At 51.7% G+C, this 24,249-nt stretch overlaps 12 protein-coding genes across 12 annotated transcripts; 5 read left to right on the forward strand and 7 right to left on the reverse strand.

The window, feature by feature from the left end:
* Positions 1-110: 110 nt before the first annotated feature.
* BKA58DRAFT_114420 (uncharacterized protein) lies at positions 111-2,320 on the reverse strand. Its single transcript, XM_046163992.1, has one exon. It carries the CDS (start codon positions 2,199-2,201, stop codon positions 345-347), a length of 1,857 nt encoding a protein of 618 aa, XP_046026997.1. The 5' UTR covers positions 2,202-2,320; the 3' UTR covers positions 111-344.
* A 1,781-nt stretch (positions 2,321-4,101) lies between these two features.
* On the reverse strand, positions 4,102-5,184 carry BKA58DRAFT_114525 (uncharacterized protein). Its single transcript, XM_046163996.1, has 3 exons — positions 4,967-5,184; positions 4,461-4,910; positions 4,102-4,393 (listed from the first exon to the last, which is right to left on the reverse strand). The coding sequence occupies exons 1-3, from the start codon at positions 5,067-5,069 to the stop codon at positions 4,275-4,277; spliced, it is 672 nt and encodes a 223-aa protein (XP_046026998.1). The 5' UTR covers positions 5,070-5,184; the 3' UTR covers positions 4,102-4,274.
* A 569-nt stretch (positions 5,185-5,753) lies between these two features.
* On the forward strand, positions 5,754-6,481 carry BKA58DRAFT_379094 (uncharacterized protein). The gene has a single exon (XM_046169781.1). It carries the CDS (start codon positions 5,777-5,779, stop codon positions 6,371-6,373), a length of 597 nt encoding a protein of 198 aa, XP_046026999.1. The 5' UTR covers positions 5,754-5,776; the 3' UTR covers positions 6,374-6,481.
* A 2,589-nt stretch (positions 6,482-9,070) lies between these two features.
* On the reverse strand, positions 9,071-9,812 carry BKA58DRAFT_311773 (heterokaryon incompatibility protein-domain-containing protein; the record flags this gene model as incomplete). The annotated part of the gene is made up of 2 exons (XM_046167348.1): positions 9,071-9,450; positions 9,503-9,812. Coding segments are annotated over 2 exons (690 nt in total), but the record flags the coding sequence as incomplete, so codon positions are not given.
* A 505-nt stretch (positions 9,813-10,317) lies between these two features.
* Positions 10,318-11,601, forward strand: BKA58DRAFT_114475 (uncharacterized protein). The gene has a single exon (XM_046163993.1). It carries the CDS (start codon positions 10,476-10,478, stop codon positions 11,388-11,390), a length of 915 nt encoding a protein of 304 aa, XP_046027001.1. The 5' UTR covers positions 10,318-10,475; the 3' UTR covers positions 11,391-11,601.
* A 1-nt stretch (position 11,602) lies between these two features.
* BKA58DRAFT_114476 (putative oxalocrotonate tautomerase) lies at positions 11,603-12,713 on the forward strand. The gene is made up of 2 exons (XM_046163994.1): positions 11,603-12,173; positions 12,248-12,713. The coding sequence occupies exons 1-2, from the start codon at positions 11,908-11,910 to the stop codon at positions 12,483-12,485; spliced, it is 504 nt and encodes a 167-aa protein (XP_046027002.1). The 5' UTR covers positions 11,603-11,907; the 3' UTR covers positions 12,486-12,713.
* Positions 12,714-13,759, reverse strand: BKA58DRAFT_114504 (uncharacterized protein). Its single transcript, XM_046163995.1, has 2 exons — positions 13,406-13,759; positions 12,714-13,352 (listed from the first exon to the last, which is right to left on the reverse strand). The coding sequence occupies exons 1-2, from the start codon at positions 13,674-13,676 to the stop codon at positions 12,799-12,801; spliced, it is 825 nt and encodes a 274-aa protein (XP_046027003.1). The 5' UTR covers positions 13,677-13,759; the 3' UTR covers positions 12,714-12,798.
* A 1,746-nt stretch (positions 13,760-15,505) lies between these two features.
* BKA58DRAFT_311499 (uncharacterized protein) lies at positions 15,506-15,950 on the forward strand (the record flags this gene model as incomplete). The annotated part of the gene is made up of 2 exons (XM_046167335.1): positions 15,506-15,696; positions 15,749-15,950. 2 exons carry the CDS (start codon positions 15,506-15,508, stop codon positions 15,948-15,950), a joined length of 393 nt encoding a protein of 130 aa, XP_046027004.1.
* A 1,119-nt stretch (positions 15,951-17,069) lies between these two features.
* BKA58DRAFT_310776 (uncharacterized protein) lies at positions 17,070-18,227 on the reverse strand (the record flags this gene model as incomplete). The annotated part of the gene is made up of 1 exon (XM_046167305.1): positions 17,070-18,227. One exon carries the CDS (start codon positions 18,225-18,227, stop codon positions 17,070-17,072), a length of 1,158 nt encoding a protein of 385 aa, XP_046027005.1.
* Positions 18,228-18,909: 682 nt separating this feature from the next.
* On the reverse strand, positions 18,910-20,832 carry BKA58DRAFT_437030 (uncharacterized protein; the record flags this gene model as incomplete). The annotated part of the gene is made up of 4 exons (XM_046173456.1): positions 18,910-19,125; positions 20,367-20,469; positions 20,520-20,704; positions 20,761-20,832. 4 exons carry the CDS (start codon positions 20,830-20,832, stop codon positions 18,910-18,912), a joined length of 576 nt encoding a protein of 191 aa, XP_046027006.1.
* Positions 20,833-21,265: 433 nt separating this feature from the next.
* On the forward strand, positions 21,266-22,014 carry BKA58DRAFT_453812 (uncharacterized protein; the record flags this gene model as incomplete). Its single annotated transcript, XM_046174488.1, has 2 exons — positions 21,266-21,678; positions 21,753-22,014. The coding sequence occupies 2 exons, from the start codon at positions 21,266-21,268 to the stop codon at positions 21,955-21,957; spliced, it is 618 nt and encodes a 205-aa protein (XP_046027007.1). The 3' UTR covers positions 21,958-22,014.
* Positions 22,015-22,553: 539 nt separating this feature from the next.
* BKA58DRAFT_379101 (short-chain dehydrogenase) lies at positions 22,554-23,818 on the reverse strand. The gene has a single exon (XM_046169782.1). It carries the CDS (start codon positions 23,657-23,659, stop codon positions 22,616-22,618), a length of 1,044 nt encoding a protein of 347 aa, XP_046027008.1. The 5' UTR covers positions 23,660-23,818; the 3' UTR covers positions 22,554-22,615.
* Between the last annotated feature and the right edge of the window lie 431 nt (positions 23,819-24,249).

Genomic DNA, 24,249 nt, shown 5'->3' on the forward strand with positions numbered 1-24,249 from the left:
TTTCCCTTCTTTGATAGAAAAGGCAAACGACTCGCTCGTGAGATGAGAGTTTCTGACACATTTTGAGGGCATTTCCGTAAGAACGACAATAGTAGCAGCAGTGACAAAGCAGGTGAGAGATGATGAAGGAATAAAGTTCAAAAGCAGAACATGTTGGAATGTCCTGAGCCAGCCGGACCGACTCCGTCCATTGCTGGTAACCCGTGTAAAAGTGAAGAAGGAATAAAGCCGCCGGTGTTGATAAGAATGAAAAAGTGCCATAGCTCCATGGCAAGTGACATCGTAAAGGAAGAAGGGATGAGAAACAGGAACAGTGTGAGCCGGACCTAACTCGCTCTCGCTACTCAGTGCTTCCGGCTTCCCTCTCCCTTTTCGAAGCATCCATGGAGTGCCGGTCGAGAACCCCTGCGTTCTTGCACGCCCTCAACGTCGCTCGCATCCTCGACCATGACGTCGTCGCCGCCAATGGAGAGGTCAGGCTGGCTGTGCGCATCGTCAGCATCCTCATCATCATCGTCGTCGTCGTGATCGCTGACGAGCCCAGGGTTGGACTCAACCGTGTGAGGGCTGAGATCTACCGGTGAGCTTGGCATGTGATGATCGCCTTCAGACTTGGTGGGAGATGGTAATGACAACGGTAGGCGCGCATGACTGGAGTTGCTGCCCTTCTTGCTGCCTGGTCGTGCTGACGGGGCTTTGCTTGCGGGTCCGCTAGCAGGGAGACGCGCTAGATGCGGCGGCACTGCTGACACGGGGGTCGGAGCAGGGCTGTCGTCATCCGAGGCGTCCATTACGTCCAGGTCGACCTTTGCACGGGCAGTCTCGACGAGCTCCTTCAAGTCGCCTTGGGCGCCGCTGTTGGCGAATCGTGCAGCAAGGTAAGGCGTCGATGATGACTTGGCAAAGCTAGCCGGGGTGGTAACCTTCGAATCGTCACGTGGGGATGCGTTCTGATCACGGTGTACCTCCCGAGCTTGTGGAACGGGTGCAGATTGCGATGCTAGTGGGTGGACGATACCGGGAGTGGCTACAACGGGGAAAGATACGACTGGGGGCGCAACGGGAGCGCTCGCTGGTTCGGCGGCGGTAACAGGAGTTCCAACATCGTTAACATCGACAGGGACACCACATGCAATAGCTGCAGCGTCGTGACTCTTGAAGACCTGCGTGTGCTTGATCCGGCAGTGGTTGAGGAAACCTTGGGTGTTGGAGAAGTTGCTGTGACCACAGGGAGCGCAGTACAGGCGCACCCATTGACCATCGGTCGATCGCTTGTGCAACAACGGGTCGAGCTTGGGCGCTGGTGCTGGAGTTTCACCAAGGGGCGTGAGCTTCAACATTCCAGTCGAAGTTCGCGACGTGCGGCCTCTGTGAGACCCATAGTCAGCAAAGCTGCCGCGCGTCGTCCTGCCTTCACCAGTGCCAAAGTACCCTTGGGCTTGCTGAGCGAATGCGCGCTCTGATACGGGGTCAAACTTGGCATCCGAGATCAACCATTTTGCGTAGTGACGAGTGTACGGGCCGTCGGTGACTCCCCATGGAGCAGCATACTGAGGTTCTGTCATGCCAGAGCTGGGTTGCAATGAAGCGCCAACCCCGAGACTGGCATCCTCACTAAGGCCATCGCTACCTGGGAATGGGATGAGGGAACAACGCCTCAGCTGCTCGAGGGAAACCTGGCACTTGGCGAGCTCCTGTTCAATCAAACGAAGTTCGTTATGCTTGAGCAGAATTTCGTAGTTGATTTGCGCCTCGATAGCTTGTTGCACAGGGGTCAGTCCAGAGTCCGTGGTGGTAGATGGCGTGTTGATGGAGTCAGGTTTGGCAGTCGGTTGCTGAGGTTTCGCGGCCTTGCTCTTGCTTGCGCCCTCTTTCTTCGGCTGGGCTTTGGGTCGGGCATCCAAGACATCAGCAGCGGCAGGCTTGGGTGCATCCGCAAGACGTCCATTGTCGGCCGCAGCTTTCGCGTTTGCATTCACATTTGCGTTGACCGTCGACGGTCTCACCTCACCGTGCGCGCCCTTCCACTTCTTCACTACTGGCTCAGGACTATCCGTCCGTTTCCGCTTGATCTTGTTCATGTTGTTCATGAAGTGTGGCATGTCGACCGGCAGCGGTCTTGACTTGTGGAGGGTAGATTTCTCCATGATCTTGTCGCCAGGCGACTCGTTACACCATGGGAGGCGGAACATGGACTGCATTGTGAAAGAAGTGGAAGCCTAGAACCAACAGAGCTCATCTGTAGTTGTGAGGGTCGTGCGCATCGAAGTCGAGGTGCTAGTGAGGCTGCAGGATGACGTTGCAGCAGGCGCAACAACAGTAATGCGCGACTTATATCGACGGGAAAATCGAAGGGCAAGTCGTGCAGAAGAGAATATTAAAACGGGTAGGGGGTATCAAGTGTGCGCGAAGGAGTGCAGGAAGAGAAGCAACAAGCAGTTAAGCCGTTGAGGGTGGTGACGTGGAGGGCAAGAGGCGCGATGATCGGCCACTTGATAAGGAAGAGACAGCCGCACCAGCACGAAATTCCAGAAAAGAATTCGTGAATACAGGAGAGAGGGGCGTATTACAGGCGTGCAGGGCTACAAAAGGCCGTGGAGAGGCGTGGGTGGGGGAAAAGGTGAGGGGATGGTGTGCCAGACGGCGATGATGTTGTGATGAAGGGCAGCGACGACGAAGTTCGGGGGGAGCAGTCATTCTGCGCATTTCCACACGTACGGGCTGGGCTAAGCCGCGCTAGCCGGGGTGCCCCAGTCAGCCCACCTCCTTGCCGGAATTGGCGATGCTGCCCTTGCGTCTCAAACAAAAGTCGTCGACAAAGCAATTCACATGCGAAAATAGCAGACATGGCCGGTGGTCACCCTCATATCGCGACTCTCCCTCGACCGCTTCACTGGACGACGTCGCTGCCAGCTGCGCGCCCAAGGTTTGCTTTTCGCGCAATTTACATCATTATGGGGCCTTTCGCTAAGTGTTAGCCAAGGGGCGCATCCGCTAAGTCGCTGCCAGCAAACGTTTGACGACTCAAGGCGTCTCAGTGTCGTTATGTCATCCGCTGCCGGCTGTCCGCGGGGAGTCAACGTGGTGGGTGTAGGTGGCACCACGCCAGACATCAAGCAACAACAGCAACAACAACATGTCGCACTGCGCCGCCAGGCAACAGTCTTCGTACACGGTGCAATGTAAGCGGAAGCCTCGGATCAGAATACGATCGCTGATACACTATCGCACCCCAATAGTCTACGCGTAACACGCACAACTCCCACCAGTCGACCAGGCCTCGATCACTATCCGGTGAAGTTCACACCTCACCCTCGCCGTGTGGAACAAGGTACTCTCTTAGCCCAAGTCAATTATGCGTCCAAGCCTGGACGCCGGCGCCATTTTGTGGCGTTGGGCTTAGCCTGCATGCGCGGCCTCCCTTAGTGCCGCCCTCCACACTGGCGACCAGCAACCGGCCCACTCAGACGCCGCGAGCCTGCACCCCCCAGCTGAAACATTCTCAACACCACGATGGCGATCGGCTGGTCTGCATCGTCCTCTCACGATTGAAGACGTCATGTGATGTGTTGCCGATAGCCAGTTGGAGGATTTCGAGTGGCGTGTGAGACGACGAGAATCTTCTTTGAAGAATACTGCATGTCACAAGGACGTTGCAGAGGCAAACTTCCAGCGCGATGTGACTCTTATTAGAAACGGTGATGGGATTGCGTGGAGGGCTAAACCTTGGAAGCTTATCGCGGTCCCGGGCGGTCTTCCGTCTCCGGTTTCGCCCGTGCTTGATCTGACCAATCGGCTCGATGATCGAAGCTAGCGAGTCTCTGCTGTTGCAGCTGCACGACGAGCTTTGTTTTCGCAGCAACAGGATCTGTTTATGTGGCTTCGCGCTCAGCCCTTTATGCCTCTGGTCACCGCAATGCGATTTCATGCCTTTATCTACATCAGTATTTTAAAGGACCTCGGTGATCGCGTCTTGAGCGGCGACTTCCCTAAGTATCTAATAAACCACCTTTCGCAAACGACACGCACCCATCACGCGCATCGTGTGGTTTTCTATGACTGCAGCACACAGTACTCTAGACGCTACATGCCTGACTACGGAATTCTTGTGCAGGCTGTATCTCTCACTCATAAAGCGTCAAGGTTATAACATACTTGCATAAACAGTGAGGGAGGGTTTGCCATCAATACATCGACATGTCTTTTGGCAAAATTTCAGCGTTTGACATCCGCGGCCCCTTTGTACGCTTCAAAGACCTTCCTAGCATGCACTTCTACACCATTCGATCACAGGGCTTGTACACCTGGAAAGATCCAACTGCTTCAGGATATTCTCTGCATTTATCGGATGCCTCCTGAACATCGACCCATTGAAGACCAATCTTGCGTCGTCCTAGAAGATAAGGCATAGAAGGTTAGCACAAGAATCATGCTGATGTTGTAAAGCAGGAATCTCTTACCTTGTAAGAGTTTGAAGTTCGCATGGCTCCCTCCATGCTTCTCAATACATTCTTCTCCAGACCCGCACCAGCTGCCGTCAAGCGCACCTTCTCCAGATGTCACTCCGACACGTACATCGTCGATATACACTACAAAGTTTTGGCATCTCTGTCTGGAATCGGCTACTAGCAAGATGCTGTCCTCCGGGTTATCGATGGTGTTAGACGAAACCGTGCTCGGCTCCATCGTATTGGCATTTCGAGGCAACGATAGTTCTATCCACGGATGGATAATATCTGTAGTGCATGGCTTGCCCTCCATCTTTTCTCCGTCCCCTAGGCTTGGGGTGATAGGGATAGAGCCTGTGAAGTCAGGACGAGTTTGGTTGAACTTTGCTCCGTCACTACAAGTGCAGGAGCACTGCTCTTCGACTGGGAGCGGTTCAGCGCATGAGAGAGATGGCATGTATCCTAAGCCCATGCATTAGCTGTTGCAACTCTTCATCTGCAAAGATAGAGGGGGTTACCATCCTGGCACGTTAGCTGTGGGTCTAATTGTAGATTTGATTGAGATTGCGCATTCGTGATGCGGTAGAGTAGAAGCGATGTGAGGAGTAAAGAGGTGTGCATGGTGTTAGTTCCTTCAGAAGCGATATCCCGGAGACAGGTCCACTCTTGAGGTTATTCAAGTATCATCTGTCTAGTGCGACTTTTACTTGTCACTTCTGCTGTTCTGCCGGAACCCCTCCATCCGCCTTAAACGTTTGCTGTTAATGTCGGCAACGCACATGGTTGAGTTGTTCCAGCGATACGGCTCGGGCCGACAGTAGTGTCATCAAGCTAAAAAGAAAGCACAGCAATATGGGATTCGGATATGCAGCAATCGTCGAGACACAAAAGCTACAGGTTGCAAAGGATGGTAGCAAAAGCAAGCCTCCAGAAACAGTACCGCTGGAGGCCACTTTTCCCAACCACAGTGTAGAGATAGCTCCGGAACTTCTTAATCTACGCCGAACGCATTGCCTTCCAATGGTAATGGTCACGTAGATCTTGGTGAGTTTGGTACCCTTTGATCTGGGTACCTCGAAGTACGTGAGAAGAAGGAACTTGGAACTCAAGATATAAGACCATGGCCTTGCCCCAACCTCTCTCCACCCATCAAACAACTCCATATCTTCAAGCTTTACTCATCTCCTCGACGACTCGATATCACCATGAGACTTTCCTGGATTCTTTTTGTCACTGGTGCTTGTGCCACTCTCTACGGCAGTGACACGCAACAAGTACTCGGAAGCTCTGTCGACCTCTTTGGGACCGCGTATACATGCGAAAATGGTATGTCCACCTTAACAGTTTTATTCATCTGCAGAAGCTTACTCTATGTACCAGGTGTGAAGCCTTCAGTCGACTGTACCGATCCCTCATCCGAAAGTCCGAACTGCTCGTGCACTTGCACGAACGGGATAACCTTCAATCAATCCCTCTCTTCGACCTTCCCCACCGATACGATCAGCGGCCCTTCCATCGACGAGTGCCAGGCAGACAAAACCCAATGTCTTTCTCAAAAGGATGAACTGAAAGCTCAATTGGACAGGCAAGAGCAGGAACATCTTCTTCGTGTAGAACAATTACAAACGGAGTTGAAGAAACACAAGCCTGATTTCCAGTACTTGGGATGCTATTCAGATGGCGACAGGAAGCTACTCGGCGGTTTGACCATCAGCAGCGATCAAATGACGACCGACATGTGCGCTATCAATTGCTTCAAGCACCAATATCACGGATTAGTAAACGGGGTTTGCTACTGTGATAATACCTTCCGACAAACTCTACAGAAGGTCGACGATTCAAGGTGTGAGTTCAAATGTCCTGGCAACTCCGCCAAAAAGTGTGGAGGCGCATGGGTACTCAGCGTCTTCACAAAGACAACTTGAAGACAATGTGCAAGGTTGCGGTATTGAAACGAGAACACGCTGGGCAGAAGAATTACTTAGAACTAGATAGTGTAGAAACGCATTTGAATGTTACCTTTTTCCAAGATAATGCCAACTCAAGAGTCCGTTCCTTACGTAGGGTCCATCCTTTACCTATGCTGTCCCACCTTATCTAGTATGTAGCTTCAAGTCGTTCTGCGTTCGACTTTGTCCATGTGAAAGCTAGTACAGATCACGGCTTCCCATTTGCGTCGAGAACCTTCAGAAAGGTCCTGTGTTCAACACGAGTAATTAGTATTGCAAGGGACCGCACGCATGACGAGAGCACGATAGAAACGCTGCAGAATACCTGCGTCAAAAGTCCACCTAGAGAGACTTAGTCGTGTACTCCAGAGCTGGACAACGCACATTTAGGCATATCAGACAATGATCAAGGTTCATCCATCCGTCGTCCTCAATACTTGGGTATGCATTTTTCTTCTTCTATTTACCACTGTCGCTGCCGCTCTAGTCCCGTGCAAGCTAGCGATCTAATCGCGGCCCCAGACCGGCTTCCGCCTCCGGTTTGACCCGTGCTTCCGATGCGCGTCGGCTTTGGCACGTGGGTGCGGCCGATGCCCACTCCAAGTCAAACTCTGCCAAAACGCTCCCAGGTATCGAGAACACCAGATATACGTATCGAAAAGAAGGTGCAACGCCTGTCGCAATTCCGATTCTGCCCATCACGCGCTGGTACTCGTAGCCTGTGAAATTGCACCGTGAAGAAAGATCCTCACGCCCGGTGATGTCAATACCGGCGCATCTGCGGCGCTCGCTCCATCTTCATCGCCGTTGCCATCGCCATTGTGGTTACCATCGAGATTGTTTACTTCTCTCTCACGACTCACGCGCTTCATTCACTTTTCAAAGAGAGACTGGTCTCCGGCTACATCGCCGCAACTGCGATAGCAGATTAATTAACCATCTAAAGACTACTTGCCTTTGAGTTTTGTTAACAATCACTTCAGTGTTGATGTAGGCGGCAGCCCACTCATTTAATTTGTGCTTATATGAGGTACCCGTATACTGCAGATTTCCCTGTTGCAGTCCGTTGCCATATTTCGCCATGTAGTCTCTCTCTTCGGTATCTATATCTTAATTTTTTTGAGGGTGTGGGAGATGACAATGGAGCCTTCTCTAATGTAGATACGGCGATGTCGTACCCAGAAGAGATAAGATACTATGGCGAGGGTCACGTGTACACCAGCTAAGTAGTTGTATTCCCTATTGTGTTAGATTGACGTAACGTACATGTCCCTTGAATTACTCCTGGCTTGTCTTCATAGCGTAGCATCCACCTCATTCCACTTATCCCCCGCATATACTACGCCGAGAAACACACCATATACAATAAGTGACACCGGCTGTTCATATAGCATGCCCCTCATAAACCAGAACAACTTCGACGATCTCCGGCTTCTCCACATAGGGAAAGTAATCGATGCATATACCTACAAGTCGGAACGTGTCAGGGCCTGCCGAGCTGGCTCGATGATAAGGGCGTATCAGCAGCCCTAAGATCGAGGGAGGTTTTGTTGTCCCAGTGCCGGCTGCTCTAGCACTGCGGAATACAAAGTCGCCGGGTTCCACTTGTGCGAAGGCGATGCTAGGCGTTAGTGACCCTTCGTGCTCGTAGCAGAATGGATATAGGTTGTGTAGTATCCGCTTGGCAACAAGAAGCATCTTTTTCTCTTCCGAGCAGAGATACTGTTCTCTATGTTTATACGATGATAACCCGAAGATTCTCTCACAGGCTTCCCATGGAGCAATGTCTGTGTATTGCTTGAAGGAGGGTGGCATCGTACACTCTGCTGCTCGACTAGAGGGCGAGAGCTGTGGCACCAATTGACACACCATCATCACTAGCCACACCACCTTATATCTAGATGCTGCAGAACTCTCGCCAACACATCTATCGCCCAGCATAGTTTCAATATATGCTATCGCGTCCAAATTACCACTGTTAGATTTGACATCGCAAATGCGATGGATACAACCGTGGAGGTAAAGCGCTCTTGACCTGTGCGCTTGCCTGACTTTGACATCATCGTCATCCCAAAGGTCGAAGCTAGCCCAGGCCATATAGAAGCTGAAATCGACGCCAATGTTTGGCGGAAACAGAGCCTCCCGCCTGTAATTGAGAAATTCCCGCGTTTTCTGACCCTCGAACTTCTTAGCCATGTTCCAGCTTGGTACCCACGAGGGCCAGTCTTCTTCCTGATCGGCAAGTCCTCCAAACTCGATGACATGATCAAGAATGATGTCCCATAGACCAGATTCTATCGCAGCGGCAGCGAGATGGGAGTAGATGTGGGGGAAAGGCTTGGTGTAATCCACAACGTACGATTGACGCCGCATATTGCCATTCTTGGTGAATAGTTTTGGTTCTGACAAACCATATAGCGCGTATAGTCGATCGCGTTCATCTGCACAGTTGGCAGTATGGAATGCCTGTAAATCTTCGAGTATTGCCCAAGGTTCCGGGCCTTCATCTTCGGTCGAATGTGTCCCCTCAAAATCAGGTACTCTCAAATCCTTGATGGACGTCACAACTCCGACAAAATTCAGAGCCTGCTTCGCCAATGTACCAATCCTATGGATACCATGATAAAACTGATTCCCATGCTCAACCTCATGTTTGGCCATGTAGTTCAAGTGAGACCTGATTGCACTAGCGCCGTCGGAGAACCGTTTCCACGGGGCTTGATAGTGGCCGCAATGAACAATTGCCACACGAGCCAGAATCACCTCTTGTAGTACCCACCGTCGTGTGAACCAATACCGACAGAAGAAGTCATCCGTCAACGGCGAGAATGGGGTCTGGCCACCGACAGGATACTCCTGGAATCTCTCCTCCAGAATAACAAACGCAGTTCTAAAGTCAGTGTTTTTGGGACTGAACGATGGGAATGCAGCATCAATTTCTGCGTCGGTTGCTGGTCCCAGCCAGATCCGCACTTCTTGAGCTGAGGCATAAATTCTGTCCATTATACGCACTTGCTGACTCTTCTCTTGGTTATCGGCTTGATTGATACATACTTTACTACATGTTAGTACGATGTGCATGATTCAGCTCGTATCGACACGTACTAGCATCTATCCACAGACAGCGCGGCTCTTTGGGGTCCCGCAGGTATCGTAACATCTCGTCCACAGCGACCGTAATACGAAGAGCTCTGCCGTCGGAGTCCAAGGAACTGAAGTGCTCTTGGGGTCCCCAGCAATAAGAAACGCAATCGTAGGCTGGCAGGTGCTCTTTGTATCCGTCATCTCCGATCTTCCGCACCACGAGGCTACCGATGAGAGGCTCAGCAAACGCGCCTGGCTCTAGACGAAGGACGCGGATATCTTCGCTGGAGTTTATTGGTTGATATTGGTGAGGTGCCTCATGAGCCTCCATCTTGATGTCCAGATCTGGGCTTGATGCACGAACGGCGGGAAGTCAGTCCGAGGTAGTCGAGACGTCAAGTGTGCGCAGCAGGCAACATCAGCTCTGTGGCACACTGCTGGTACTGCCGAAGTAGCCAACCGAATAGAAGCAGATAGGAGCGGCTCTTGGTTCGTGATGATCATCCGGCGGACTGTTGAGTTACATGAGAAGTCGCGCTCACCCCGCACCCGCGCATACAAGATGCAATGCGGCGCAGTCGACACATGACCACTGACCAGAATATGATGTTCGGCCATTGGGATTATACGCGAGTGTAGTACAAAGAATGCGTGTTATCAAGCAATATGTTGGCGACGACATTGTAAGTGCTGGCATCACAAGAGCGCGACAGTAGGCGACGTAGCCACTGGAAGGTGCCATGACATCATCGACGTCAACACACGCGAACGCGGTATCTCCCTCGCGATCGCTGTGTTTACCTTGTCGCGCACGTATAGAAATACAGGTCGCGCAATGTACGATCTCGCGTTCGAGAGACGTGATGGAAGCCTCTCCATGAGTAGATAGGGCCGTCAATAGGCGCCCGCAGCCGCCGACGACCACCTATTCCACGAAACCGCACAACTGCGTCTCACCCCGCAACCCCACCATATATCAACACTATAACAGACAATGGCCATCACCAACGTCGCCCTCATCGGCGGCACAGGCACGCTCGGCGCACCCGTCCTCAACGCGCTCAAAACCTCCGAGTTCGACATCTTCGTCCTTAACCGCCAAACATCCAAATCCGTTTACCCCAAAACAAAAGTCATCACAATCCCGGATGATTTGGACGTTGATGGAGTAGCCAAAGTACTCAAGGAAAACAAGATCGACGCCCTCGTCATCACCATCGCAGGCAGCCATGTCGAGTCGCAAAAGAAGCTCATCGATGCTGCGTTCAAAGGCGGCGTGAAGCGCGTGATGCCCGCCGAGTTTGGCAGCTGCGACTCTGCAGACGACAAGACGAACGAGATCCTGCCGCTCATGAAGGGCAAGAAAGAGGTCCGGGATTACCTCTTGACGTTGGAGGGCAAGGAGCGAGAAGGTGGCATAGGGAAGCTCACCTGGACGAGTCTTGTCACAGGTCACTTCTTCGACTGGGGCATGACCTGCGGTCTACTGAAATTTGACGTAAAAGGTCGCAAAGCGTACATTCTCGACGGCGGCAAAATCAAGTTCTCCGCCTCCAACCTGGACTTCATCGGTAAAGCGGTCATTAAGATTTTGGAGAAGCCAGATGAGACTGCAAACAAGCTACTCTACGTCCACAGCCACCATGTCACGCAGCTCGAGGTTCTTGCTGCGCTGGAAAAGGCTACAGGCGATAGATTTGAGCGGATCGATCAGAACAGCAAAGAAGAGTTGGATGTCTCTCGGCCGAAGATGCTGAACGGAGATGGTGAGGCGAGGGAGGAGGTTGTCGCAGTATGGGGAGTTGTTGCAGCGGATTGGAAAGAGAAAGAAGGATTTGCGAACAGGATGCTTGGGCTACAAGAGGAGGATCTTGATGAGGTTGTACGTAGGGTTGTGTCGGAGTTGTGAGCGAGCGCGGAATCGCTGTCGCATGCACGCGCATGGCTCGATACGAATAAGCTAGCAAGTGTTACGGACGTAAGAGTAGTCAAAGATCTACCTATCAACAAGATCCAGTCCTGATTACTAGTGGTATGGCGACGTAGTAACATCGTACGGGCAGACAAACCCCCGCAAAGTCACATTCCCCAGCGATGAATCATCACGATGACCTATTATTGGTTGGCATTGCGAATTGAGACAAGATTTACGGGTGTTCCCGAGCGCTTCTTGAGTACTAATCTTCGTCTAGGCGGGGTGCATGTTTAGTCTCCCACTTGGCCTAGCTTGCTAGCCTCGGGATTGGGATTACTGATCCAAACTACATCATCTTGGCAAAGCTACCATAGCATCAACATGGGTATTTAGGTATAAGGAAGGTCTTCAATTACTTCACATGAGGGAAGACTAAAACAGTTCTTTCAATCTACAGCAGGCCTTATCGAAACCCAGCCTCCACTCCACAGCCTCACCACCAAGCACAGCAATGCCTCTCTGGAACATCTACCACCCACCCAGCACCTTCACCTCCACAACCGACAAAACCGCCCTCGCAAACGCAATCACCGAAATCTACGTCAAAGCCGGCCTCCCTAGATTCTACGTAAACGTCCTCTTCCAGCCCATCGATCCCGAATCCTTCTTCATCGGCGGCGTCGCGCGGCCCTCCCCTAACACCGAGTCCAACAAGCCCGGCCGCGATAGCTCGGTGCCTATGATCCGAATTCGGATTGAGCATCTTGCTAGGCAGATGTAAGTTTTCACTTCCCATTTACGATCTGACAATATTTTCTATCTACATCGACATATATACTGACCACCAACAGGCCTAACATGGCACATAAACTCCGGTTCATGGATGCCGTCGATGCAGCGCTGAAACCGTTTATCGGGGATAAAGGGTACGACTGGGAGTATGGTGTTGAGGAGGTGGATAGGGATCTGTGGAAGGTAAATGGTATGGTGCCGCCGATGCCGGGAACGGAGGCGGAGAAGGAGTGGGCGGAGGGGAACGTTGCTGTGCCTTTTGAGGCTGAGAAGGGGGGTTTGGCGGGGAAGTTGTAGGGGTTTGAGGGATGGGTGGGAGGTGTAAGAGTGCCAGGTTCGAGGACAAGAGCAGCATTAGAGGTGCCTTCTGTCAAACTATGGTTCATGTGTCGTCCGAGAACGTCTGGCATGCCTCTACAGTACTTGTTATGGGGAATCATCCATCTTTTACCGACGCCCAACGCCTTTTCCTCTCAGCTCAGCTGTGTGTCGCGCTCTACAAGAGCCCTTCATATTTCCATTCGTCGAATCGAGCTTCCTTTGTTTCCGCAATACCTCGGCCCGCACGGACGCCTGACTTCAAGAGCGACAATCTCATCAGTAGCCAATGTCAATCCAGATTGTTGAATAGCCTGTAGCGCAATCCTTCCAGCACACGCTCTCGATTCGAATCCTCCACACTCTTGATCCTGTCATTACTGCCCTCCGCACCGCCATCCTTCACCTCGCCCTCCGCCCCGGAGCCTGCCTTCCAAACCGCCAAGTCGTCATCCGCAGCCTTGTATACGGATGAAACATCGGATTGATCGTGCTGCTTCGGATCGGGCTTGTCAGGTACTTCGTGTCCAAAGAACTCGAATAAGTCGCGCCGAAAGGCTGGATCTTGGTGGAGGACATACCCGCCGAACCAGCCGGATTTGAGAGGCTGTGTCGCGGGAGCCTGCTTGTCACCGTGGAAAGCGACATTGGCCTCTGAGCGTTTTCTGGATGCGACAGAGGTGGGTGTCGGCGGTATGTAGCTGCTGAGACTGGGTGACGGCATAGGCGTTAAGCTAGGGTTGAAGATGCGCTGCATGTTGACTGAGTGCTGGATTGGTTGCGGCGGGCGTTGAGTGCGAAGAGTCGTAGTGGAGGTCTCGTTGGTGACGTTGATGACAGAAGAAGCTGAGGTTGTTTAGTTTTGATGTGAAGGTGCTAGATAGCCAAATATGTCTCACCTTCACTACTTATCTTGACGCCTAACAACAAGAGCACTCCCTGATGCGCGAATTGCGAAGCGGTGTTTCGTACCAGCGGCTCGATCTGTTCGACCCAAGCGGAAGCATTCTCACCGCTTGCCTTCGCAGCTGCGGCCCCTTCTATGAGTTCCTTGTAGCATCCCCAATCGGGGCCGAGCTCTGCTCGTAGAGCGAAAAAGAGAAGGTCCAGATTCCCTAGCTTAGCCGTTGCGGTAGTCTTTCGCTGTTGGCGGCGCGTCATTGTGGCCATCCTAGAGTAGCTAGAGGAGTGAAGCGGAGGACGGAGACCCGGAAGTGAGAGAGTCGGGAAACATATGTGGCGCTAGACGTACCCAGCATAAACAATAAGTTCTGCTTCCTGTTGTGATATCATCCGCCGCATCGCAATAGTGAAATGAAGAAGTGCGATACCGAATTCAAGCACCTGAAGTGTTCCTGGATATGGTGACCCCTGTACAATAGCGACGCAAAGATCTCTGAAAGACGCCAGGCTGCCGTGTCACCCAGCATGAGAGCCTGCAGGTAGCAATCCATACACTCTTTCGTACATTGCCTGCATCCCATTTTTTCGAATAGATCATCATCTGGCTCAACCCAACGTACATACTCCGCACCGTCAGCCAGCTGTTGCGCAAGTCTCTCGCCATAGTCCATTCCCACAAACGCACATGTCGCATCAATATCCGCCATTATATCAGAACCCGTGGCAATATTTCCGTCGATGACCTGATCCGACTCAGCAACCCGACTCACCTTCGTTTCTGTACTCTTTGCCCACGTAGACGCGCTTATTCGTCGTCACACGTCGACAATAACGAATATCAAGACGCGGTAATATCAAGGCTCCAACGCACACTCATCCTGCGGCTTCCCGACTGGGATACATACTTTTTATAAAATCGATTCAGCGCTTAAATGATTGCGCATACCCACATCACCGGGCCTGATTGAAACATCCAAGGCGCAGGCCTGCGCATATTTTGAAACATAAGCTGCTTCTCAAATGACTGGTTTACTTCCATATCCGCGACAGCTTTCCGGCTCTTCGATGTGACGTCTCAATCATGCCGATGGTCTTCACAAGCATGGTCAGGCTGGTGGGGATGCGATAGAGCATGGCCAGCGAGTTAAAGACGTCGCGTAGATCCGATCTATTGAGCGCTTAGGAGTCGAAGAAGGACAACACGCTATAGTGTACAAATCTCTCGTCGTTGATGTCGGAGGATAGAGGTTTGCCTGTGGGTGGTTGAAGTTCCGTAGGCGTCGGCGGTCGGAGGAATCTTGGCCGACGCGGTGGTCATGGCGTCTTGGTGCGCTTTCGTCTCGCACGACGATGGTAACAATCTCCCAACCTATAGCTTGTGCAAAAAAGCTGGCAACTTGCCGTCGCGACGACTATCGAGCTCAAACCCACCTGCGTATATTGGAGAATGTTACTTTCATCTCAGCCCTGGTATTCATGGATGCAGCTGGGCGCACCGCAGTAGTCATAGGCGCAAAAGTCGCTTAGATCAAGACATCGTTCACAACAGATACCTTTCTCCATCCGCAGAAGCTTTCTTCCCAGCTGGAAAGGCGATCGCAAAATTTCAAGTTCTTGTCAGCCATATCTCACCATGCCGTATCGAGCCTCTACTGGAGAGCCACTCATGATCATGGAGATGCCAATGGTACCAAGGAACACGGCATTTGTTACTTCGCAAGACCAACAAAGAATAGATACGGCTCGTAATAACGAGGCTCCGAAAAACCTGGAAGTCACTGTTGGATCAGGTGGTGTTCAGCTTCCCGTGGAAATTTGGTACAGTACGCGTCATTATGCCTTTTCGAACCGTGCGACGACCAAACATACTCACATTCCAGAGTTCATGGTTACGTGTTTGAGTGCCACGCGCTACGCGAGTGATTAACATCACATAAATCTCGTTTGCTGGACAGCCGGCGACCTCTCTAACACCATCGAATCACCTCCACTCCTTCATTGTCTATTGCGTACATCGTACGACGATAACCATGTCGCTGTTCGGATACGGAAACGCTCCAAAATCAAGCCACCGGGAGACCCAACAACCACAAAACATGAACGCTCAACGACTGAGACGCGAGAATCGTCGGAGAACCAGTGAGCGTCGGCAATCAGATGAGCAAAGCGCTCCGACACGTCGCAATGAAAGTGCCTCAACGCCCAAGCGAAGTGACACCCCAACCCTCAGACAAGAAGACCCTCCGGCATCGCACTGCCTGACGCGAGAACACATTCAGGAGTGGAGGTGAGTGTTGACCAATCCTCCTCTAAACCTTGCTGAATCTAACCCACCGTAGGAACTCCACGAACGAGCTCAAGGCCACCTTTCCCTACGTCGACTCATGGCCATGCATGTACTGCCTCAATCATATCGACTTCCGCTACCAAGAGCGATGTTCGCGCTTCCACTGCGAGGATACGGAGTGCGTGGGCAAAGGAAAACTGCAGATTACTTGCTTCTGGGACATAAAAGCAGGGACAAAGAGAGATGAGGATTAACCGCGAGATGTTGTAGCGCGTTATGTGGAGGCTGGCTATCTGGGGCGATGTGTTTAGGTCGGCTTTGGGTGCGCCCAAGGAAGCGCATCGATGACTTCTAGACCATCGACCCAGGCGCCTCGTGACCAAAGCCAATTTTTCCAAGGCTCTGATGTGTCGAGCAATATTGAGCTCTCCTCGCTGTCTCCTTCGTCTACCTCGGATTGCTCGCGGTCTACGCCTGCTGGAGACGCCGGCGATGTCGCGGGGCCCTGGCGCAGAGTTGGCCGAACAAGCTCTGAATTCCCCATTCTCAAAGAGGAAGCTGATTCCACGGACTCTTCGAGCACTGTCATCTTCGCGGCGACCTCTGACACAGCTTCCGATGTCGCTTTCTTGCCTGACTCAGCGACACTCAGCTTCCTCCTACGCGGCTGCTCTAACGACTCATCGCCCTCATTTTCCCCCGCCGCCGTCCCATCGCCCGTGATCGGTATCTTGACCAACACGTTCTCTCGCTGCTTATCTATCTCCGCGTTCATTGAGTCCGCTAGCAGTTTATGGTCTCTCGGGATCTGCGAAAAGCTCTCGATTACAAACCCTGCCATCGCAGCGGCGGAGTCTTGAGCGCAGGCTGGGCATGCCATGATGTCGCCAAAATACTCGCGGTAGAGTGGACGCGCGGTGGAAGGTAGCTTCCTCGTAATTCTGACAAAGTTGGCTTGGACATGGTAAGGTACTAGAAGGGTAAAGCCTTGGACGCTGAGGAACTGTAGTAGTTTTAATCTACCATGGTTGGTATTTGTATCTTTGGTTCAATCGGATGTCTACATGAGCAGCAATTGGTGTTACGAGTCAATCTACTAACAGTCTAGAAGTTCGAGCGCACTCGCACATGGGTCACTGTGACTTCAGACAACAGCTATCACAAATGTAACACTGTAGTGAATTTGTGGGTCTTTCGTTGTCACACCCAAGCGTATACAGACCGTCTCAACAAACTCTAGAAGCCACCTTTGTACTGGCTGACAGATACGAGATCAACAACAACCCGCTTCTGATGTCGCTTGAACCCTTTTGACACCTTCACAATACTGGACCGAAGCTGAACGTCTTAACTGCCTATACTCCAAGAACAATTCACTGCTTCCGGCGCTCAGCAACCTTGACCTTGATCTGTCGACCACCAACCATCGAGTTATTCAGCTTATCGATCGCGCGGCCAACCTGATTTGTCAGTATACCCACGAAAGCAAAGCCCTCTTTGACAATGACCTCGTATAGCATGAAGCCTTCAAACAGGATGCGGATATTGGAATCTGCAACATCATACGGAAGGTTGTTGAGTTTCAGATATGTGATACTACCAGGCGGTGGCGAGGCAGCAGGCACACGTGCGGGAATACCTACGGCCCTCTCAAACTCGGCGTCTTTCTCCCTCTTGTCTTTGTTTGACAAGCTTATCCCAATGGTGCGACCTTGCCATTTCACGCCATTTTTAAACCGCGCGAGGATCAAATTTGCGTGCGCTTGCTGCGCGAAGACGAAGCAGAACGTCTTGCCACCTGGAGGCATATTGACGTCGCGAATGGGAAAGTCCTTGAGGATCTCACGTACCTCCGTCGATGACTTACCGACTTTCAGGCCTGAAACGAAAAACATCGCGTCCGTAGCGCTAGGCTCATTGACAAGCAGATCCTCCATCTTTTCATCGGGAACGCACCGAGCGTTGAGTGTGCCGTTCTGCCAGTAAGTACCCGCGTACCGGCGTACTAGGCTGACTACCATCCACGGCTGAGCAAGTTGCAAAAGACCAATTCCTGGTTCCGAAGTTTTGTCGGGGATGATATTAATGGGTTGGTAGTAGTCGTAGTCGGTCGGGTCTAGGCTATGGTTGATGGCCTCAAAGTACTGTTCTCGCACCGGCTCTAGCAACTCATTTATGCGCAGCATGGTGTGGTTCTTCGGAAAGCCGGTGATCTCAACGGTGCGCCACAGTATTTGGTTATCCCACTCAAAGACGAAGTCTGAATAGTGGTCGGTGGCGTGGTCAGGGATGGCTTCGGTCCAGAACGAAGTCGTCATCTTCTGGCCTGTTCGCTCGAAGTGGTAGCTTTTGTGGTCCTTCTCGAATTTTGCGGCGAGCGCGCGGGTCTTGAAGACTATCCAGGCTGTCTCACCTCCTCCCGCTCCCGTGTAGACTTCTTCGATCTCATCTTCTTGCAAACGTAGCTCGGTGAACATACAGGATGACTCGCAGTTGGGAGGAAGGTCACTGACCAGTACTGTAGACAACATGGCTGGTTGTGAACTTTCAAGAGGTAGCTATAGTAAATAATAGCTGACAGTTGACTAGGTACAGACAAGTCACACTTGAGCAGAAGTCTGCAATCAAGGTGGAGAAGAGAAGAGAATACCATAATAGGGGGTTTTGCACAATGGAAAGCAGTAGAAGCCTGGAGTTGGAGTGCAAACTGGTGTATTCACTGGGTCGAACCTAAGCATACTTCGCAAACTTGATCTCTTGAATGGGATATCGCCCAAATAAGAAATTGCATATGCGCTTGGGCGTAATTCCGATTGAGCGGATGCTAATGAGGGTGATAGACTTGAGCCATGGTTTCCAAAGCAGAGTAAACGGTAGAAGAGGCAGTCCTCGGCAGCAGCCCTCATAAGTTCCATGCGCACTTGCCCTGGCCGGTTGAACCAGAACAGCCTCGCGAACTTCCAACACACCCGGTATCAAAAACACAGCGGGCACGATGATACTTTTCCTTGCATATCTTTACGGCTTGGCAGTTTTTTCCAGCATCGCATTTTGGCGCCCTCGGGTGCAAAGACAAGAGCTCTGGCATATTCGCTTGCGATGTTTCGACGGCCGGGTCGCGTGCGGTCATGCCGTCCGGGACGGCCAATAGCTGGGCGTCAGACGTTACGGTGCGTCCGTCACTGAACCTGAGGTTAGTTGCGTCCACTCTAGTTATCGGGATAGGATTGCGAAGGAGAGAACTTTCACGCCTGGCGTGGCAGATATTTTTGAGCCTATCTTCACAAGGAGCTCGGCGATTTGAGGCTTACTGAGCTGGACGTAGTCTAGCACAGTGTCATGTGCTGCGTTGAAGCTGCGAAGCACTCCATCGGCTCCAATGTTCATCAACTCGCCCTCGTTGAAGGTCTTGAGTGCTTCTTCAAGCGACTAGAGACGCGGTGTGAGTATGTGGCTGTCTGATTGTGGTCTTTAGGGTGCCTACCGCATCATTCGTTGTCGCTGCCCCTGCTAGCAGAAAGGTCGCACTCGCGCAAACGAAGATCGAGAATGTCATATCGAATTCGTTGTATGGTGGACAGGTCTTGTGAAGAGTAGTGTATTAAAATGTAGTGTGCTGAGAGGATGTTCGTGTTGTCGGCGAGAAGTAGATGCTTTATAGACCACTGGTAGGCCTCTCCAGGATTCTTCCAAGGCGTCGATGTACATGTTTGTGTATACTCGCATGGCTGCGAGGCTGGTTGATTGCAATACTACGTCGGGCAGGATGCTGTTGGTCAGCACTGCTTAAGCGTGCCGTCTACAAGTATGCCCCGCATCTCAACCTTTGCACACTCCGCTCTCTTCTCGTAGTTACGTCGTTTTCTGCTACCAGCACTCTATTTAACACCCTACCCGAGGTTGCGTCTAATAAGATCGAAAGCTAGTGCTATACGCCTGACTCCTAGTTGCCCCGAGAACGAATCAACAATGCCTTTGTTGTCCTTACCAAAGTCGCGGAGCCAGGAAGTATTCATTCCCAACAACAAAGAGGAGTCAACCACAGACACTAGTCAACAAGAAGGCGGCATGAAGCCGGTCACTGCTTCCACCGAAGCGCGAGCCAAGATAGACCCGCTGGAGATCTTCATCGACTTTTTGCGAGAATGCGAGCACGGCCATCACTTTCATAAGATCTGTAGAGACGGAGCGATGAGAGTTATTAGATACCTCCTTGGGGTAGAGGCGTGGATTCAGCGTTAAATCAGGATTTAGGTATCTATTGGGTTGGGTTATGGAATGGTTCGCAAGCCACTCACAACTTCCGCGACCGTTCAGACTATACCAGGGTCACTTCTCTCGAATAAGATGTCACGCAAAGATTCATTTTCGCATACGCTCCAAGCGTATATCTGTTTGATTGGATGCTAATGAGTGTTATAGGTCTCCAGATTAGAGTACAGAGCCGCGTGAACCACATTAGACCAGGTGGTATAAACGGTCAGCGCTTAGGTTGGTTATCCGGATGGTTAAAGCTGCCAAGCGCACTTCCCGTTTCGACTGGTCACACATCCCTGCGGACCCCCAATGCACTCGTAATCATGGACGCATCTGCGACAGTTCCACTGGTAACAGTCTGAGTGCTCGTCACAAGTCATGCCATGAAGACACTCTGGTAGCCTCTGGTGTACAGACAGCTCCCCGGGCATCGATCTCGGTACGGCAGATTTGCCGGGAAGAACATCTTCTGGTACAGCCCATAGTTGGGCATCAGACATCACGGTACGTCCGTCACTGAATGTAGTTAGTAATCGCTTACTGGCTTACTCGATTGAAGTACTTACACGCCCGCCATGACAACTGGAGTTTTTCCGAGCTTAGCCAGTAACTCGGTAATCTGCGCCTCACTGAGTTGAACATAATTCAGAACTCTATCGTGCGCTGGATTCAGACTACGTAGCACTCCATCACGTCCCAAATCAAGCATTCCTGTACCGGTCTCGAGATTCTTGAGTACCTCATCAAGCGACTGTATATGTTTTGTTAGACCATCATCGCTTCAACGTGGTGTGCCGGCGCATCTACCTCTGTCTCCGGCACCCCTGCGGCAGCCGACGACAAAATAGCACAGACAAACAGAAAGAGGGTGAGTGGCATGTTGAATTCGATAACTTGGGGAGGTTTTCAGAGGATTGATAGAGCTGGCAAAAGCGTGCTGGTGCAATGTTCATGGTGTTGTGGATATTTAGTTACTTTATAGAAATATCGGCCCAGGTTTCTTCCTTGGTTCTTGAGAGCCTGTAAGATAAGCGGAAACCGATCGAGACATGTTGTGTACCCATTCAACACCGTGAATATAAAGCAGTTTAACCGCAATACTACGTCATTGCGGACAGTGTTGGTCAGCACTAGCTGTGCCGCATATAAGTATGCCCTGCATCTCGATCCTGCCCACTGCATCTCTTCCCCACAAAGTCGACTCGTGTCTTGAAAGGACTCCGCTTCGAGGTTCATTTGAGTTTGCACTCAATATAACCTACAGCTAGTACTACCCACCCAACTATCTCTCCGCATGTAGAACGAATCAAACATGTCCTCGCCAGTCTCTCAACCGCTATCAGGCCAGAAAATCCACAAGGCCGACAAGGATAAACACCAGTCCACCGACCAACTCGAGCCGGAAGCTTCCACGGAATCCGAAGCCAGCATGCGGGAGATTACCCAGTCACCAAAGCCCAACGCCACCAATGATCCACTTGAAGCCTTCGTTGACTCTTTGCGAGAGCCCGAGGGTGGCCAGCATTTCCACAAGATTTGCAAAGATGGAGTGATGCGGGTGATTCGCTACCTACCCAGCCCACCCGATCAGCCTACTGCCACGGAGATCTACGATGCAAAACCGATGTCGCCTGATTTGATCAAATCGTGGCTCGACAGATGGCCTTGGAGCCAAGAGAGTGAGGATAGGTTTCGAGGAGTTGATGGCAGGACGGTTCCGCAAGAGTAGGCCGTTCCCGTAATTTCACATGTATCGCGACGAAGGTTTACAACAGCTAACCTTGCACCGTATTTTCTAGGCAGTGGATGAATCCTCCTGCAGGGCTTATTGGCCCTTTTGGCACAAAGAACGAGCGCGACAGGCAGGTCCGCGAGAAGAACGAAAAGGAAATCGAAAAGAGGGCTGATTTAGAACGGAAGATAGCGAGTGGTGAGTTGGGTGAGGATGCACGTGGACCACCTTCCATGACCATCCAAAGCGACCACGATCTGCGTCCTTGTTAAGATTTGGTAAAGACTCCCACTCGGACATGAGAGTGATTGTGCATAGACGTGACTGGAAGCGGTGCCAGGGACATTTTGTATGGCTAGATTGTAGTGCTGGTGTAGGGCATACTTACTCGATAGGTGTGAGTATGGCTGCACGCATGTCTGGGTTACCTAATGAGCCTGGCTGTTGTGCCACATTACCTATCCATGTATGCGTTGCATGCAAATGAAGGCCGGAAGCTTTTGACCTTCTAGAGAAGGCTGTAGTCATGCAGCGTGCAAACAGAAGGCAAACGTGCGCATGTGATTGCGGCGCGGTGCATGGGTGGCGACGCGCATCATCTCTCGATGGGTGTGTGTGTAGGTACAGCAAGGCAGTTTACCCATCGGTATTGTGAGAGTACCGTCGTGACTGAGTCCTGCAGATTGTTTTGAAAGAAGTTTCAACCCGAACGATCCTGTCGCTCTGAATGCGGTCCTTCCATGAATGTGGTTGCAGCAAACTTCGCGCCACACGGGAATGCGAAGATCATACAGCCAACCCTTCACACCCAACGTCCATGACGAAGCTACAACATACACGCGAACGATCAAAGTATACAATCAAATCCTGAGAATTACGCCCTGCAGACAATATCTAGATACAGCCTATGAACGCCGATGATCGTCCTTGTCACTCCCGCGGAAGCCCCACCATACCAAAGCTCTCCCTCCATAACCTCTCTTCACTTTCTTCATCGTACGCCCACGGCGCATACCCTTCGTTGGCACTTTCATACATGTCCTCCTTCTTCGCGACTTCCTCACGACTCCCTTGTTCCTCAAGGCTGGCCAGATACCTCCCACCCTTATTCGCCCATTCCTTGCTCACCGCAGCATATACCTGCGTCGCAGCCCCCTGCCCAACATCCTTGAACGTACGCAGTATCTCCGGATCCCCAAACATTGCCTGCTTCGTCTCATCGGACACATGTACAGCGAGCCCAGATCCTTCGATGATACCGCCTGGATGCACAGATGTAGCGTGCAGATGGCGGGACGAGAAGTGGCGCTCGATGGAGTTCGCGAACCAGATATTTGCTGTTTTGGCTTGGGCGTAAGCGTTCCAGGGTTCGTAGGGAGTGGTTTCGTAGTTGTAGTCGTCCAAGTGCACGGTGGACCAGATGTGCGCCATGCTGGTGACGCTGACGTAGCGGCTAGGGTACTCGGGGGTTGCGGATGAGAGGAGAGCGTCTTTGAGGAGGTGGAATAGCAGGAAGTGGCCGAGGTGGTTGGTCGCAAATTGGGTCTCGTAGCCATCTTTGGTCTTGCCGTATGGTGTGGCCATTACGCCGGCGTTACCGATGATCACGTTGAGCTTTCCGCCGGCCTTCGCGAGAATCTCTTTAGCGGCTTTGCGGATGCTGGCGAAGCTGTCGAGTTCCATCTCGATGAGTTCAATCTTCCCGCCTCCATCGTGTTCCTCTGCGAGGATTTTGTCGACCACAGCTTGGCCTTTTGGTATGTTGCGTACGGTTCCGATAACGTGGGCGCCGGTTGTGTGCAGCGAACGAAGGGTTTCGATACCTAGACCGGAAGATACACCTGTGATAAGGAAAACTTTGTCGGCCAATTTGCCGGTCAGATCCTCGTCGCGAATGACTTGGAGGGCTGTAGGCCGAGCGTCGCCTGCACCACGAAGGTTCGCGACTTTGTGGAGCTCGGCATATTGGGCCATTGTTAGGATGGTGAGTATTCTTGGATTGCGATCGATCTTGACAGAGACCTTCTCGCAGAAGTTGGAGGTAATGGATGTTAATAAAGTGAGTCTTATACGAGGAGTTTTGGATTTGAGCGTTTTGGAAGGCTCTTCTTTGCGATATAAATACTACGGTCTTTAGAAGACACCTGGTACGCCTATCAGTATCTGTTAATCTGCATCTATCTCCACATCTATCTCCTAACTCCAGCGCATGTTAGCCCCAATACGTCTTGCCTGATGGGTAGATTTTGGTCCGTCCCCGGACGGCGAGGTAAGTTGTGGATCATTTCCCAGCAAATACAAAATTGGTCACATCGTCCAGACTGGGAAATTGTCCTGCCTTGGATGATTGGTGTCATTCAGCTTGAAGTAATACACTGTATACAGCATTTGTCGAGGGTTGGATAATATGCTGCGGCGGCTCGTAAGCGATGACGTCAGAACGAGCGGATCATGAGCTAGCACGACTTTCGTCCGAAGCCACACGGGCTAACCAACATTGTCTGGGCACTCATTCCCTGCGTTCTATTTGGCCGCCAAGTACCGAAGATGGGAAGTGATGCGAT

Source organism: Alternaria rosae, assembly GCF_020736505.1.
Source record: "Alternaria rosae strain MPI-PUGE-AT-0040 chromosome Unknown BKA58scaffold_3, whole genome shotgun sequence".
NCBI lineage: Eukaryota > Fungi > Ascomycota > Dothideomycetes > Pleosporales > Pleosporaceae > Alternaria > Alternaria rosae.